The 16850-nt window shown below is 41.3% G+C and overlaps 1 protein-coding gene across 1 annotated transcript in view; it reads left to right on the top strand.

The window, feature by feature from the left end:
- The first annotated feature begins 6464 nt into the window (after positions 1 to 6464).
- Positions 6465 to 16850, top strand: part of LOC126209833 (ATP synthase subunit b, mitochondrial-like) — a 51128-nt gene continuing 40742 nt past the window's right edge. The window contains exon 1 of the mRNA XM_049938964.1: positions 6465 to 6534. Within this exon, the coding sequence (XP_049794921.1) occupies positions 6465 to 6534 (70 nt within the window). The remainder of the gene's footprint in view (positions 6535 to 16850) is intronic.

Below are 16850 nucleotides of genomic sequence, written 5' to 3'. Positions count from 1 at the left end.
ATAGTAGTAACTGCAATCAGACTGTATAGAGAAATATTTCGCCTTCCGATTACTGAAAATAAAGTGTCTTTGTGGTTCCGTACCAGAACCAAGTAGATAGCGTAGTCATATCCGAATACAATTCAGACATTAGCTTCTCATCCGCAATTTGCAGTATCTGATATGTTTAATTAGCAGTAGATGTTTAAAACATTAAATAAAAGATAAAACAGTAATGATTTGAAGTGCGTTGGCTGATACCTGCTGCGTCTTCTTGTCCGTTTATTACCTATTGTGAATATGCACAAGCATTCCATCACCATTTCTACCACTAGCAATTTATCTGGTTAATTGTGTTGGTTTTTCTCATATCTCTTTTACATTGATTTGCATTAAATTATTATGCGCTTCTGCAATTATAGTTACAGCATTTGAAGGTATCAGCATGACAAATGCTGACCTTCAGTTTATCGAGGATTAATGTGATCAGTTTCGTTTTTGAATGCACGAAGTGTTGGCAACAGGTAGTTCCTAAATTTTCACTAGAAAGCACTGCGCACTGTTTACATCGTTTTGCGCTATTGTACTTACGTTCTTGTCTATGAATTTAACCAAGCGTATAATATGCAATAACTCAAACTAAAGGTTTTTGGGTTATCAGTTACTTCCATCGATCTTTTTATAGTATCTGCAGTTAGCGGTGCATTTCCGACACTCCTCCGAAAGAATAATGTCTGATAAAGTCAGAGATGTTCCTGACGCAAATGTATACATGACATTCGAGTATGCTGAAAGTAAAGAGGCTTGACATAATTGTATCTTCTCCATATCCTTCATTAATCCTACATCTGGGCACCAAATTCATGAACAATTCTCAAGAATCAGTCAAACAAGAGTTTTGTAAGTCATGACTTTCTTGAATGAGTTGTATTTCGTTAGTGTGTAACAATAATGGAAATTCCTGGATGGAGCAATATGTAAAATAAGGGAAAGATAACTACTCACCTATAGCGCACTGATGCGTTGAGCAGAGACATGTAACAGGAAGCAGAATCCACACCAGATTTCTAGCTCTTGCTCTTTTTGAAGCAAACACACACACACACACACACACACACACACACACACACACACACACGCACTCCCATGGTCTTGCTGAATGCAGTTGCAATACCTGATGGAATTGGGAAAGGGGTATGGAAGGACACAAACAGTGGGTAGCAGGAAATTGACAGGTCTTTGGCAGATGATTCAGCAGCCACACAACTACATGGAAGGAGTACTGAGGGTAGAGAAAAAAGAGATTTAGGAAGAGAGAGAGGGGGGAAAGGGCAGAGGAAAAGGAGAGGACAGTGGACATGAAGAGGAAGAAAGGGGTGGTGAGAGAAGGGAGAGGGGTAGATGGTTCAAATGTCTCTGAGCACTATGGGACTTAACATCTATGGTCATCCGTCCCCTAGAACTTAGAACTACTTAAACCTAACTAACCTAAGGACAGCACACAACACCCAGTCATCACGAGGCAGAGAAAATCCCTGACCCTGCCGGGAATCGAACCCGGGCGTGGGAAGCGAGAACGCTACCGCACGACCACGAGCTGCGGACAGAGGGGTAGAAAAATACCTAATGTGCCCATGGAAGTGCATTGGAATGCTTGCTTTTCATGTTGTACGTTAATGTCCCTCTGCAGACAGTATTAATAGTAACCTTGGACTTCTTGCAGATGATGCCATTATCATTCAGAGTTGGAATCGACCAACTTATACAAACACGTGAGTGTAACACTTGTACATCTGGATGACTCTCCATCCAAGATAACATGCTCCAGCCTCCCTACCAAAAAGTCTTCAATCCAGTCATAAATTTCACTTGATACCCCATATGATCATACTTGGAAATCAAGAAACATTGCATCTACAGGCTGCCTTGATCCAACACTTTCAGTTTGTCGTGTGAGAAAAGTGCTAGTTGAGTTTCACATCATCAATGTTTTTGAAATCTGTGCTGACTAGCATGGATGAGATCATTCTGTTCGAGATACCTCATTATATCTGAGATTGGAATATGTTCTAAGATTGTACAACAGATCAGTGTCAAAGTTATTGGACAATAGTTTTGTGGATCACTTCTGCTACCCTTCTTGTAGACTGGTGTGATGTGTGCTTTTTTTGAAAAACTGGGCATAGTTTTTTGTTTGAGGGATCCATGATAGATTATAGGTAGAAGATGGGCTAACTCAGCCACAAATTAAGTATAGACTCTGATAGGGATACCATCAGGGTGTGGAGCTTTGTTCAGTTTTAATGATTTCAGCTATTTCTCAACACCACTGACACTAATACTTATTTCATTCATCTTTTCAGTGGTAAAGATTTAATTGGGCAAATTGTCTTGAGGGTGTTTTTTTTTTTTTTTTTTTTTTTTTTTTTTTTTTTTTTTTTAAAGGACCATTTGAAAACAGAGTTAAGCATTTCAGCATTTGCTTTGCTCCTCAGTTTCAGTTCCTGTCTCATTTATTAAGGAATGGACACTAACTTTGATGCCACTAACAGCCTTCACATACAACTAGAATTTCTTTTGGTTTTGTGAAAGATCATTTGTCAGTATTCTGCCATGGTAGTCAGGCTTCATGTATTGCTCTCTTGACAGCCAAGCGCATTTCATACAGGATCTCTCTATCTGTAGCTCTGTGCTTTGTTTTACACCTATAATGCAGTGATCTCCATTTCCTTAGAAGTTTCATTACAGTGGCTGTATACTGTGGTGGTTCCCTCCTGTTATGAGCTCTTCTACTGGGTACTTGTCTATACAGTGCATATTTAATTACTCTTTCAAACTTGAGCCATAGTTACTCTGTGTGTTCTTGTCCTGTGCTGTAAGTTTCAAGTTATTGTTGGTGTTGTTTGCTGTCAGTTCTGATGAGAATAATTGTGTCACGGAACTGTCTACCCTCCTTTCCTCTTCATGAGAAATCATACTCCTGTAATGTCATTTTCTGCAGTTTTTGATATTACACTGTTATGACCAAAAGAGCTAATCTTTTTTCCATTTCACTTCAGTGGCTCCCACTGTATCTACACTGAGCCTTTACAACTCTTTTCGGCTTCCGACATTCCACACTCTGACTCGTAGAAAGTTTCTCTTTCATTAGTGGTTCATTCTGTTTCCCATAGTCTTCTCCTGAAGTTACTAACGAGGAATAATCTGGAATATTTTGACAATGGGTATATCATCAACAAGAGGATGCTCCCAACCTCTGGTTACTCTTCTGCCCTCTTTGACATGGCCACTGACAGAATGAGGATGATGTATACCAGCAGTCTTCAGCTGCCATTGTTGGTGCTTCTAGTTGAAACATAAGTAGTATCTGGGATCAAAACCAGATATTTTGATTACTACTAAGAGGCACTATCCCAGGAGCAGAAATACTGAAAGGTAAATACAGTGTTGTGGAACAACGCCAATTTTGAGCAAAGATTATTTGATATTTCTTTGTATGTACATGTTTCAGTAGTATAATTAAATAACTCATATTGTATATTTGTCAGTTAAGACTAGCTACCATTCTCTGTAAATATCAACAGTTACAATCATTTTCTCTTGTTTAGCTTTTTGACACAAGTAATAATAATAAATCCCCCCCATGAACCATAGACCTTAACGTTGGTGGGGAGGCTTGCATGCCTCAGCGATACAGATAGCTGTACCGTAGGTGCAACCACAACGGAGGGCTATCTGTTGAGAGGTCAGACAAACGTGTGGTTTGTGAAGAGGGGCAGCAGCCTTTTCAGTAGTTGCAGGGGCAGCAGTCTGGATGATTGACTGATCTGGCCTTGTAATACTAACCAAAACAACCTTGCTGTGCTGGTACTGCGAACGGCTGAAAGCAAGGGGAAACTACAGCCATAATTTTTCCCGAGGGCATGCAGCTTTACTCTATGGTTAAATGATGATGGTGTCCTCTTGGGTATAATATTGCAGAGGTAAAATAGTCCCCCATTTGGATCTCCGTGTGGGGACTACTCTGGAGGACGTTGTCATCAGGAGAAAGAAAACTGGCGTTCTACGGATCGGAGTGTGGAATGTCAGATCCCTTAATCAGGCAGGTAGGTGAGAAAATTTAAAAAGGGAAATGGATAGGTTAGATATAGTGGGAATAAGTTAGATATAGTGGGAATTAGTGAAGTTAGGTGGCAGGAGGAACAAGACTTTTGGTCAGGTGAATACAGGGTTATAAATACAAAATCAAAGAGGGGTAACGCAGGAGTAGGTTTAATAATGAATAAAAAAAATAGGAGTGCGGGTAAGCTACTACAAACAGCATAGTGAACGCATTATTGTGGCCAAGATAGACACGAAGCCCACGCCTACTACAGTAGTACAAGTTTATATTCCAACTAGCTCTGCAGATGACGAAGAAATTGAAGAAATGTATGATGAGATAAAAGAAATTATTCAGATAGTGAAGGGAGACGAAAATTTAATAGTCATGGGTGACTGAAATTCGATAGTAGGAAAAGGAAGAGAAGGAAACGTAGGTGAATAGGGATTTGGAGGGGGGGGGGGAAGAAATGAAAGAGGAAGCCGCCTGATAGAATTTTGCACAGAGCATAACTTAATCATAGCTAACACTTGATTCAAGAATCATAAAAGAAGATTGTATAGATGGAAGAAGCCTGGAGATACTGACAGGTTTCAGATAGATTATATAATGGTAATACAGAGATTTAGGAACCAGGTTTTAAATTATAAGTCATTTCCAGGGGCAGATGTGGACTCTGGCCACAATCTATTGGTTATGAACTGTAGATTAAAACTGAAGAAACTGCAAAAAGGTCGGAATTTAAGGAGATGGGACCTGGATAAACTGACTAAACCAGAGATTGTATAGAGTTTCAGGGAGAGCATAAGGGAACAATTGACAAGAATGGGGGAAAGAAATACAGTAGAAGAAGAATGGGTAGCTTCGAGGGATGAAGTAGTGAAGGCAGCAGAGGATCAAGTAGGCATAAAGATGAGGGCTAGTAGAAATCCGTAGGTAACAGAAAAAATATTGAATTTAATTGATGAAAGGAGAAAATACAAAAATTCAGTAAATGAACAGGCTAAAAGGAATACAAACATCTCAAAAATGAGATTGACAGGAAGTGCAAAATGGCTAAGCAGGGATGGCTAGAGGACAAATGTAAGGATGTAGAGGCTTATCTCACTAGGGGTAAGATAGATACTGCCTACAGGAAAATTAAAGAGACATTTGGAGAAAAGAGAACCACTTGCATGAATATCAAGAGCTCAGATGGAAACCCAGTGCTAAGCAAAGAAGGGAAAGCAGAAAGGTGGAAGGAGTATATAGAGTGTCTGTACAAGGACAATGTACTTCAGGGCAATATTATGGAAATGGAAGAGGATGTAGATGAAGATGAAATGGGAGATACGATACTGCGTGAAGAGTTTGACAGCAAAGGGCTTGCAAGAGCAGTTGAATGGAATGGACAGTGTCTTGAAAGGAGGGTATAAGATGAACATCAACAAAAGCAAAACGAGGATAAAGGAATGTAGTCGAATTAAATCGGGTGATGCTGAGGGAATTAGATTAGGAAATGAGACACTTAAAGTAGTAAAGGAGTTTTGCTATTTGGGGAGCAAAATAACTGATAAAATGTAGACTGGCAATGGCAAGGAAAGTATTTCTGAAGAATAGAAATTTGTTAACATCGAGTATAGATTTAAGTGTCAGGAAGTTGTTTCTGAAAGTACTTGTATGGAGTGTAGTCATGTATGGAAGTGAAACATGGACGATAAATAGTTTGGACAAGAAGAGAATAGAAGGCTTCAAAATGTGGTGTTACAGAAGAATGCGGAAGATTGTAATGGGTAGATCACATAACTAATGAGGAGGTATTGAATAGAATTGGGGAGAAGAGGAGTTTGTGGCACAACTTGACTAGAAGAAGGGATTGGTTGGTAGGACATCTTCTGAGGCATCAAGGGATCACCAGTTTAGTATTGGAGGGCAGCGTGGAGGATAAAAATCCTAGAGGGAGACCAAGAGATGAATACACTAAGCAGATTCAGAAGGATGTAGGCCGCAGTACATACTGGGAGATGAAGCAGCTTGCACAGGATAGAGTAGCATGGAGAGCTGCATCAAACTAGTCTCAGGACTGAAGACCACAACAACAACAACAATGGTAATAATAATATTAATAGTAATCATACAATAATAACAATAATGTTTTACAATGTAATAAGTTCAGACTAATGGACAACTATTATTATGTTCTAATAAGGTTCTTATTTGTACAGGAAAATTGGTTAAGAGAGTTGTGGAAGAGGCCTCAAAACATGCTGCAGATGTAGCGGAAGTGATTAAACAAATTCCATTGTATAAGAGATTGTTTGTGAGTGGGTATGGAATTACAGTAGATTCCTCTGGAGAGAGAGACACTTTGAATTTCCCTCATCCTGTGAGAAGAGAGTATCCAATGAAAGTCCGCTATGGTTTTGTTCCAGACAACTGGTTTACAGATTTCTACAACAAGACTGGGGTAACAGGTAAAAAAAAAGAACAGGTCTGAAAATATGTCCTTCTTTTGAGAACTTCCATCTGCTACTTGTTTACACTTCTTGGAAATTTACAATGTTCGTTTTCTTCTGCCTCAATAAACTTGAAGACAGACAAAATTACAGCAGCCTGTGTTTTAAAAATGTACTAAATTCAGCACGCATTTTCAAATGAGTCAAAAAACAGAATACACCATAATGAAAGGATGGTTACAACATTAAAGCTATGCAACTGCACTCGATGTAGAGTTTATACAAAATTAGTAATTACCGATAACAAATGTGGATGCATTGTTATAGTCTTGATACAGAAATCATGTGCTATTCATATTTGTGCATAGCATGGTGGTTGAAGTGCATGACCTAAAATATAAAGTGCACAGGATAATAGTGGTTGCCAGAACTTAGCTTTAACACACTATAGTATTTTAGTAGTGTTTTAATGCTGTAGTTCTTGCAACCATTATCTTTACACATACGTTATATTTTAGATCATACTCTTTGATGACTGTGCTATGCACAATTACATGTAACGTGTGATTATTTCGTGATGAAATGGGGATGAGGTATCCTATCAAAATTACCACGTTTGCTTAAGGACTGTATTCAGTGCAGATGTATGGCTTTTATCTTATATCTTTCTTTTTATTATGGTGTGTTACATTTTTAGATGACTTGAAAATGGGTTATGCCTAAAAATAGGTGGGGGAGTGGGGGTGGGGGTGGGGGGGTCCGAATCCATGTACATTTTCAAAATATACCTCAGATGAATTATGTCGTGCCTCAAATTCATAATGTTGTTAAGTGAAACTTAAAAAAAGATAAGACTAATTCAAAATTAACCTGATAAGTATGGACTGTTGTTTACACATATATGATTTATCCATTACAGCACAAGTTCATATATTTCATAGTACTGGTTGTTTTGAAGATACTAATAATTTTAGAAAATTAAAGCTATTATTTGAAAGGGTGAGCTCTGTTTTAAAATGTTCCTTTACAAATGAAAATCTATGAGGACTGTCCCAATTTAATTCTTGTACCAGTGTGAAAATGAGTGATGTGTGTTTTAGTGTAAGTGGAATTGAGGAACAGCTGTCAGTCCCCCATTGTTTGGGCTTCTGTCACAGTTCATTCTAGAGTCTTGAATGAACTGTGACAAAGCCCGAATGTACTAGGACATGTCTTAAAACTATGAGATAGTGCATTAATAATGGCTAGGTACCAGCAAAAATGTTGTTTTGTTTCAATAAAGTCTGAAAGAAAAGGATGACTGGTTGCTGTGTTCCATCATTTTTTAAAGGATCAGAGTTTATAATGAACTTCCAAAGAATTTAAAAAAACTCAAATGGAAGCTGCTTTGTAGTGGTCTTGAAGGAGTTTCGTACCAATAGCTGTCTTAATAGCATTAAGGAATTCCTTTTGGAGGAGTAGAATACTTTCATTTGTGCCAGTAGTATTTATGAAGTGCCAGTAATCAAGATATACAATGTTTTTATTGTTTATGATTGTTCCAACAAAATTGTGACATGAAGTTTAAAATATATCCTCAATCCAAAACAAATTCTGTGTTTGTCTGTGGGGAGTAAATAGATACAAATAAATAAATACACAACAATATGATTTTTCAGGTTGATTTTGTTTTTGGTACAGCTTTTTTGTACAGTTGTTGTAATAAGTGTGTCGCAAAAGTAATGAGAACAATTTTTCCTCTATCACTAGAAAGTCTAGAAGGCAAATGAGACTGCTTTGGTTGACAGTGGGAGAGGTCAGATATAGAACCCAGCTTGAGTCACTTTCCTCCGAGCTCTCACACAGTGCACGTGGTTGCTTGTTAGATAAGCTGCTGTTTCAGTTATGCATCATTATGACAAAATGTAATGTGGTCTCAGACAACCTTACACGATGAAGATTTGTATAAAATTCAGAAAATATGAAAAGGAACTCTTCAGGAACGTTATGGCGACCTCTATACCAGAAAATGAGCTGTCTTCAAGTTTGTGACAGTATACGAAGTGTGGTCAGAAAGTAACAGCAGTTTTTTAATTTCTTGTGATTTATACATTATAAGTGGCTTTACTCGTAATTCGGAACAGCTTCCTTCATATACAGACTTTACACTGAAACCTGTAGAAGATGTTATATTCTCCCTGAAAAACAAAAATTCTGCAGGATGGGATGGTATACCAACAGAAGTAATTAAAATGGTATTTAAAATAATATCACATCCTTTGACAGAAATAATTAACCAATCGTTTGATCAAGGATGCTTCCCAGAGTTACTGAAGTATGCCGAAGATAGGCCAGTACACAAAAAAGGGCCAAAAGAAGAAATGGGAAATTACAGACCTGTTTCTATCCTGTCAATTTTCTCTAAGTTATTTGAAAAGCTTGTTGCAACACAGATACTAAATTTTATCTCAAAATTTAATATCACTGATAAAAATCAATTTTCCAAAAATGAAAAAATACCTTAGATGCAATAAACACATTTGTTGACAGAATTAGCTCCTCATTGGATAACAGCAGCAAAGTTGCAGGTATCTTCTGTGAATTAAGCAAAGCATTTGATTCAGTGAAGCACTCCATGCTGCTCTATAAATTAGGGAGATACGGGATCAGTGGGAGTGACCTCCAGTGGCTGACCTCGTATTTGACAAAGAGGAAGGAAAGAGTTACAAGGTGTACAACTTTGTTTCCAACATTTGAGGTTTTAATGAAACAAATTGGTTACACAAGTATCATTTCAAGTATTTTCCATCGCTGGCCACTACTTTCTCCCATCTTTCGGGCAGTGTACGAAGCCCGCATCGAAAAAATTGTTCATCTTTTGAAGCGATCCACGAATCGATCCAATTTGTGACTTCTTCTACATCTACATGATTACTCTGCAATTCACATTTAAGTGCTTGGCAGAGGGTTCATCGAACCACAGTCATACTATCTCCCTACCATTCCACTCCCGAACAGCGTGAGGGAAAAACGAACACCTAAACCTTTCTGTTCGAGCTCTGATTTCTCTTATTTCATTTTGATGATCATTCCTGCCTATGTAGGTTGGGTTCAACAAAATATTTTCGCATTCGGTAGAGAAAGTTGGTGACTGAAATTTCATAAATAGATCTCGCCGCGACGAAAAAAGTCTTTGCTTTAATGACTTCCCTCCCAACTCGCGTATCATATCTGCTACACTCTCTCCCCTATTACGTGATAATACAAAATGAGCTGCCCTTTTTTGCACCCTTTTGATGTCCTCCGTCAGTCCCACCTGGTAAGGATCCCACACCGCGCAGCAGTATTCTAACAGAGGACGAACGAGTGTAGTGTAAGCTGTCTCTTTAGTGGACTTGTTGCATCTTCTAAGTGTCCTGCCAATGAAACGCAACCCGTGGCTCGCCTTCCCCACAATATTATGTATGTGGTCTTTCCAACTGAAGTTTTTCGTAATTTTTACACCCAGGTACTTAGTTGAATTGACAGCCTTGAGAATTGTACTATGTATCGAGTAATCGAATTCCAACGGGTTTCTTTTGGAACTCATATGGATCACCTCACACTTTTCGTTATTTAGTGTCAACTGCCACCTGCCACACCACACAGCAATCTTTTCTAAATCGCTTTGCAACTGATACTGGTCTTTGGATGACCTTACTAGACGGTAAATTACAGCATCATCTGCGAACAACCTAAGAGAACTGCTCAGATTGTCACTCAGGTCATTTATATAGATCAGGAACAGCAGAGGTCCCAGGACGCTTCCCTGGGGAACACCTGATATCACTTCAGTTTTACTCAATGATTTGCCTTCTATTACTACGAACTGCGACCCTCCTGACAGGAAATCACGAATCCAGTCGCACAACTGAGACGATACCCCATAGGCCTGCAGCTTGATTAGAAGTCGCTTGTGAGGAACGGTGTCAAAAGCCTTCCGGAAATCCAGAAACACGGAAACAACCTGAGATCCCCTGTCGATAGCGGCCATTACTTCGTGCGAATAAAGAGCTAGCTGCATTGCACAAGAACGATGTTTTCTGAAACCATGCTGATTACGTATCAATAGATTGTTCCCTTCGAGGTGATTCATAAGGTTTGAATACAGTATATGCTCCAAAACCCTACTGCAAACTGACGTCAATGATATAGGGCTGTAGTTCGATGGATTACTCCTACTACCCTTCTTAAACACTGGTGCGACCTGCGCAATTTTCCAATCTGTAGGTACAGATCTCTTCATGAGATCGGAAGTGTTGGTCAGCCAGGCCATGCACCATTGATCTAAACAGGTGATAATCAGAGGGGCAATGTCTGGAGAATATGGCGGGTGGGGTAGGACTTACTATTTTAATGTTTCCAAGTACGTTTTGACCTCTATTGCAACATGGGGTTGGGCGTTGTCATGCTGCAAAATCACGTTATCATGCCTCTCGCTGTATTGGGGCTGTTTGTCTTTTAATGCTCTGCTCAAATGCATTAATTGTGTTCGATAACAAGCACCTGTGATTGTTTCACTTGGTTTTAACACCTCATAGTAAATATTGCCGAGCTGGTCCCACCACTTGCAGAGCATAATTGTGGAGCCATGAACATTTGGCTTGGCCGTCAACGTGGAAGTATGGCCGGGATATCCCCATGACTTTTTGCATTTAGGGTTAGCGTAATGAACCCATTTTTCATTCCCGGTCACAATGCGATGCAAAAATCCCTTCCGTTTTTGCCTCTGAAGCAACTGTTCACAAACACACAAATTCTGTTCAATGTCTCTTGGTTTCAGCTCACACGGGACCCAAGTTCCTTCCTTCTGAATCATGCTCATAGCCTTGAGACATTTTGAAATGGCTTGCTGTGTCACTCCCACTAATTGTGCCAATTCTTCTCGAGTTTGACACGAGTCTTCGCTCAGCAATGTCTCCAATTCTGCATGTTCGAAAACATTCTCTCTTCCACCACTGTGCCAGTCTGCAATGTTAAAATCACTGTTCTTGAAGTGTTGAAACCACTCACGACATGTTATTTCACTAATAGTGTCCTTAACATCCGTACTTGAGAGCATTTGATGAGACTCAACTGCTATTTTCTTCATATTGAAACAGAACAACACAAAAACAGAAGAAATTTATTTTAACCTGAAGGTACGGAAAGCAGAGAATCACATTGTCAAATTACTGGGACTAAAAAAGACCAGAGGCTCTCATGGGATGACCATATAAGCTACCTGACAGGCAAACTTGCATGCGTAATATTCCTGCTGCATAAACTAAGAAATTATGTCAGTAAAAGTTTATTGTTGCTTTGCTACTATGCATTCTTTCAGTCACAGCTGCAATATGGGATTCTGTTATGGGGTAATTCATCAGGCACAAACTGTGTATTCGAATGGCAAAAAAAAAGCAATTACAAATTAGATGTTTACAAGGATTGGGTCCAAGAGAAAGCTGTAAGGAGCACTTCAGTATATTAAACATAATGACACTCCCAAGTCTCTATATGTATAACTGCTTAATATACAGGGTGCGTCAAAAAATTGTATACACACTTTGAAGCGCCATAGAAAATTAATTTCTTGTTCTACAATGTTAAATTTCTGGAAATGGAAAGCTTAAAGACCAATTGGAAAAATAAATGTACTTTGCAAATGTGATTAATGTTCAAACTGGTGGCCTTCAGCATCAATACATTTCTGAGTACAAGTCACCACTGATTCCGTACATCGTACCAAAGTGTCCAATGAGATTTCTGTGCACACCGCCTGAATCTCATTCCAAAGTGTGTCCAGGTTACGTGGTTTACATTTGTACACCTCATCTTTTACTGTGCCCCATAAGAAGAAATCCAGTGGTTTGAGGTTTCGAGAGTGTGCAGGAAACTCGATTGGTCCCCTGCATCCTATCCACTGACCGGGCACATTGTGATCTGGGTATGCTCGTACGTCCCTATGATACTGCGGCGGGGTGCCATCTTGTTGGAAATAAAACTCATCATTACCGTATAATGCACGAATGGCAAGGAATATGGAGTCAGCAAGCATTGTTAGGTACGTTTCTCCAGTAACAGTACCCTCAAAGCGGAAAGGCCAAATGAGTACCCTTGCAGACAAACCACACCACACATTTACACCAGGCAAATTCACAGCCTTTTCAACTGTAATGTGGGGATTATCTTCAGCCCAGTATACATGATTGTGCCTATTGACAGTTCCATTGAGTTTGAATATGGCTTCATCCGACCAAATTATGCTACCCATAAATCCCGGTTCACGTCTCACCATCTCCTGAACCCATTCACAAAATTCTAACCTTCGATCTGGATTGTCGTCACTTAGCTGTTGCACCAGCCTTGGAATGTATACACGAAACTTGCCTTTCTTCAGAATGCGTAGCACACTACTAGCACTTACATTACTCTCACGTGCCGCTTGCCTTGAAGATTTTTGAGGTGAGCGCTGAAGCAGTTCCAAGACTGCAGTTGTGGAATCATCACTTGTAGCTGTACAAGGTCGCCCTGATTGACCTTTATGCACATCACACACTGTTCCATGAATTTCGAATTTGTCTCGTAGACGTGTAATTGTTAACCTTGAAGGTTGTTCTGTACCATACTCATTTCTCCACTGTCTTTGAACTGCAGCTACATTCTCAAACTTCCAGTACCACTTAATTATCTGCTTCCGCACTTCAAAGCTCAAACGCATGTCCACCATGTTGCAGTTACTTTCTTGCTACTGCTGCCACCTGTTGAAGAAACATAACATTTCTTTCTCACAGATATTTAACCTTGTAGAATGGGAAATAAATTGTCTATGACAGTTCAAAGTGTGTATACATTTTTTTGATGCACCTTGTATGTAAAAGAAAATATACAACAATTTACACAGAGAAAGAATTTACATTTGCACAGCACTTGAAACAGCTGCATGCTTGATATACTGTATTCTAGGCTGTCGCTGACACACAACAGTCATAAACACCTAAGTCTAAAGTTATATGATAAACTGCCACAATCTGTCAAAACCCTCACCCACTTTAAATTTAAGGAGGTATTAGAGACATGGCTCAAAAATAAAGCATATGAAGAAACAATGGAATAAAGTAACTATCATTAAATAAATGTGTAAAACCATATAATTAATTCTTGAGCATAAACTATATAATGATTATTGCTCAAATTGTCTGAATAGTAAGAAGTTTATGTATTTATATGTATATGTAAAATGATGATGTGAGTAAAATGTACAAATTACTAACTACTAAAAAGGCTACAGCAATGGGCCATGCACAGAAAACCCGCATCTTATTATGGTAAGACACTTTTATTAAGGCTCGTATGATTACAGAAAAGACAAGGAAAACATTGCAGAAATTCACGACACGCGTATCACTCAGTCAAGTAGTAGATGGGACTACCCAAAGAACTCCAGTCTCCAAAGACCCTTTACTCTCCACTTTGTTGGTGAAGTTACTGGCAGTCGACTGTCACCAAAGAGCGGAGCACTGGCTGGGGGCAGGACGTGGGTGTCTTCCTGTGTAGTGGCGTTGTGGGGTGCTCTCTGGTTGATAGCAGTGTGTGCTAAGAGTCCATACTGTCTATGCAGGGTGGACTAGCTCTTGCATAGTCTGCCATCCAGTGGAGGGGGGGGGGGGACTGGCTGACCTGCACGCGTGAACTGGACTGGCACAAGATGTCGTCGTTGCAGTACCGGCGGAGAGGGGGTTGCGAATCTTGAGCATCCCGTCGGTGCTGAACATTGCAGCTATGGCAGCCGTATCGACCCCATTTGCGATAGGGACTGTACACAGGATGGTGATATGTGACGTGGGTGTGGACCCACGTGAAGTGTCCCCTATGCGGAGGACGAAGATGGATCCCTCGTGGAGCTGCAAGGAAAGCACATCGTGTGGGCACTCAGAGGCGTTGATTGCGATGCAAATTTCGTCAACAGCGGATGTAGGGGGCACAAGAGGGGGAAACATCGTAGTTCAGGAGAAACACTGGAACACACTGTGGGGGTATTTGGTGCCAACACTTGGGACGGGGTAATGTCACACGCAACATGTGGTTTAGCCTGAGGTTGTGGATTGTCACACGCAGTGCCTGTGTGAAACGAGGGTAGAGTATTGTCACACGCAACCACTGAGTTGCCCACGGGTGTAGGCTCGGTGGACATACGATCATGGTGGGTCGCAGGGGAGTGGGCAGTCTGTGTGAGATCGGTGTCGTCACCTGATAGAAGAACACTCGACGTGGAGGTGTGTGTTACAGATTCCTCGATTGTCCAGGCTGGTTTCACGCATTGGAGGGAAACTGTCTGCCGGCGGCCACTGACGAGAATGTCCATAGTATTGTCCATGCGAGCCACTACTCGATGCGTGCCAGAGTAAGGTGGCTGTAATGCCGGTTTGACTGTGTCATCCCGTAACATAACGAACTCGCAAGAGTCCAGTGCCAAATGCAGGAACACTGGAGGATGGGTATGTGGTCGTGGAGGAGGCGTGCGGATCGGGGCTATGTGTGTCCGGACACGCTCAGCTAGCGTGGGGAGGTCAGATAGGTCGGCGATTGTTTCGTCATTGACGAACTCTGCAGGGAGAACTAGGGTCTCGCCATACAGCAGCTCTGTGAGTGAAGCTTGGAGGCCTGTCTTGTAAGCCGTGCGTATTCCTAGCATAACCCAGGGAAGGGCGTTGCACCACTCACCACTGTGGCACATGAGTGCCGCTTTAAGAGTTCTGTGCCACCGCTCAACCAGTCCGTTGCTCTGAGGGTGGTAAGCCATAATGCGGAATCTATCCACCCCCACAGACGACGCAGAGTTTGTTAAACAGCAGGTATTCAAACTGTCTTATCTGGTCGTTGGTGATGGATGTAGGGCAGCCAAATCGAGCTATCCAGGAGGATACGAATGCGCGTGCTACGGAATCCGCTGTGATGTCTTGCAGGGGTATTGCCTCCACCCAATGTGTAACACGGTCAATGACGGACAAGATATACCTGGAACCATCAGACGTGGGTAACAGTCCTAAGAGGTCCACATGTACGTGATGGAAGCGGCCTTTCGGGATGTCGAATTTACCTAGACTGGGTTGTGTGTGCCTGCCGACTTTGCTGCGCTGGCACTGTAAACAAGCACGAGCCCAAATGTGACAATAACTCTTCACAGCTGGCCACACAAAGCATTCTGTTACCAGGTGCGTAGTAGCCTTAGCACCAGGATGTGCCAGGTTATGTAAAGTAGTGAACACTTGGCAACGCAGCGCAGGGGGAACAGTAGGCTGGGTGGTGCCCGTGGATGTATCACACCACAGCCTGGTAGGTTGCACGAAACGATCTGAAGGGAAGTATCTGGGTCCTGTCGGAGGTTGTGCAATTCGGTGTCACTGTCCTGTAACTGGGCCCATTCGTCGAAATTAATGGGGGATGAAATTGCAGTGATATGTGATAGGTAGTCAGCCACCACATTTTCTGAATCCCGAATGTAACGGATGTCTGTCGTGTATTGGCAAATTAAGTTCGTTTGCCGAAACCTACGTGGGGGAAGGTCAGCAGCGGGATTACGGATAGCCTCTGCGAGGGGGCGATGGTCTGTGAAAATTGTTATATTCCTTCATTCGATGTCTGTGCAGAAATATTTTACAGCTTCATAAACAGCAAGCAATTCTTTGTCAAATGCTGACCATTTACGTTGAGTTGTAGATAGTTTTTTGGAAAAAAACCGGAGTGGTTGTGTCGTGTCATTGACATGCTGTTGGAGGACTGCACCGATTGCAAAATCACTTGCATCCGCTGTAATAGAGATGCAGGCATCTGGCAAAGGGTGGGCGAGAGTGGCACCATGTGCTAACGCTGATGTAAGGTCTTCAAAAGCTCTCACCATGTTCTCAGACCACTGTACTCGGCGACTGCCAGAGGTTTGTTTCCCGGCCAATGCATCAGTCAAAGGAGCTTGAATTGCTGCCGCCATCGACAGGTTATGACGGTAGAAATTGACAGTTCCTAAAGAGCGGCGTAATTTGTGAAACAACACTGGGAGAGGTAGATTGCGAATGCAGTAAACCCGCTCCTGCGGGGGGCATATTTCATCCGAGGAGACGGTGTACCCCAGAAAAGTGACAGCGGTGCAGCGGAGTTGTGACTTGTCATTATTGATCTCGACTCCGTTACGTGGCAATAAGTCCTGTATCACGGCCAGGTGGAGTTCATGTTGCCTGTCGGAGGGGGAGAAAATTAATTTGTCGTCGAGGTATGTGTAGCAATATGTGCAGTTAAACAGAGGTGAGTCTATAAAATGCTGCCAAGTTTGGGCCGCGTTT

The sequence above is a fragment of the Schistocerca nitens genome, chromosome 10, assembly GCF_023898315.1.
Source record: "Schistocerca nitens isolate TAMUIC-IGC-003100 chromosome 10, iqSchNite1.1, whole genome shotgun sequence".
Taxonomy (NCBI): Eukaryota; Metazoa; Arthropoda; class Insecta; order Orthoptera; family Acrididae; genus Schistocerca; species Schistocerca nitens.
The sequence above is the reverse complement of the archived record's forward strand: the minus strand, read 5'-3'. Positions and strand labels throughout refer to the sequence as shown.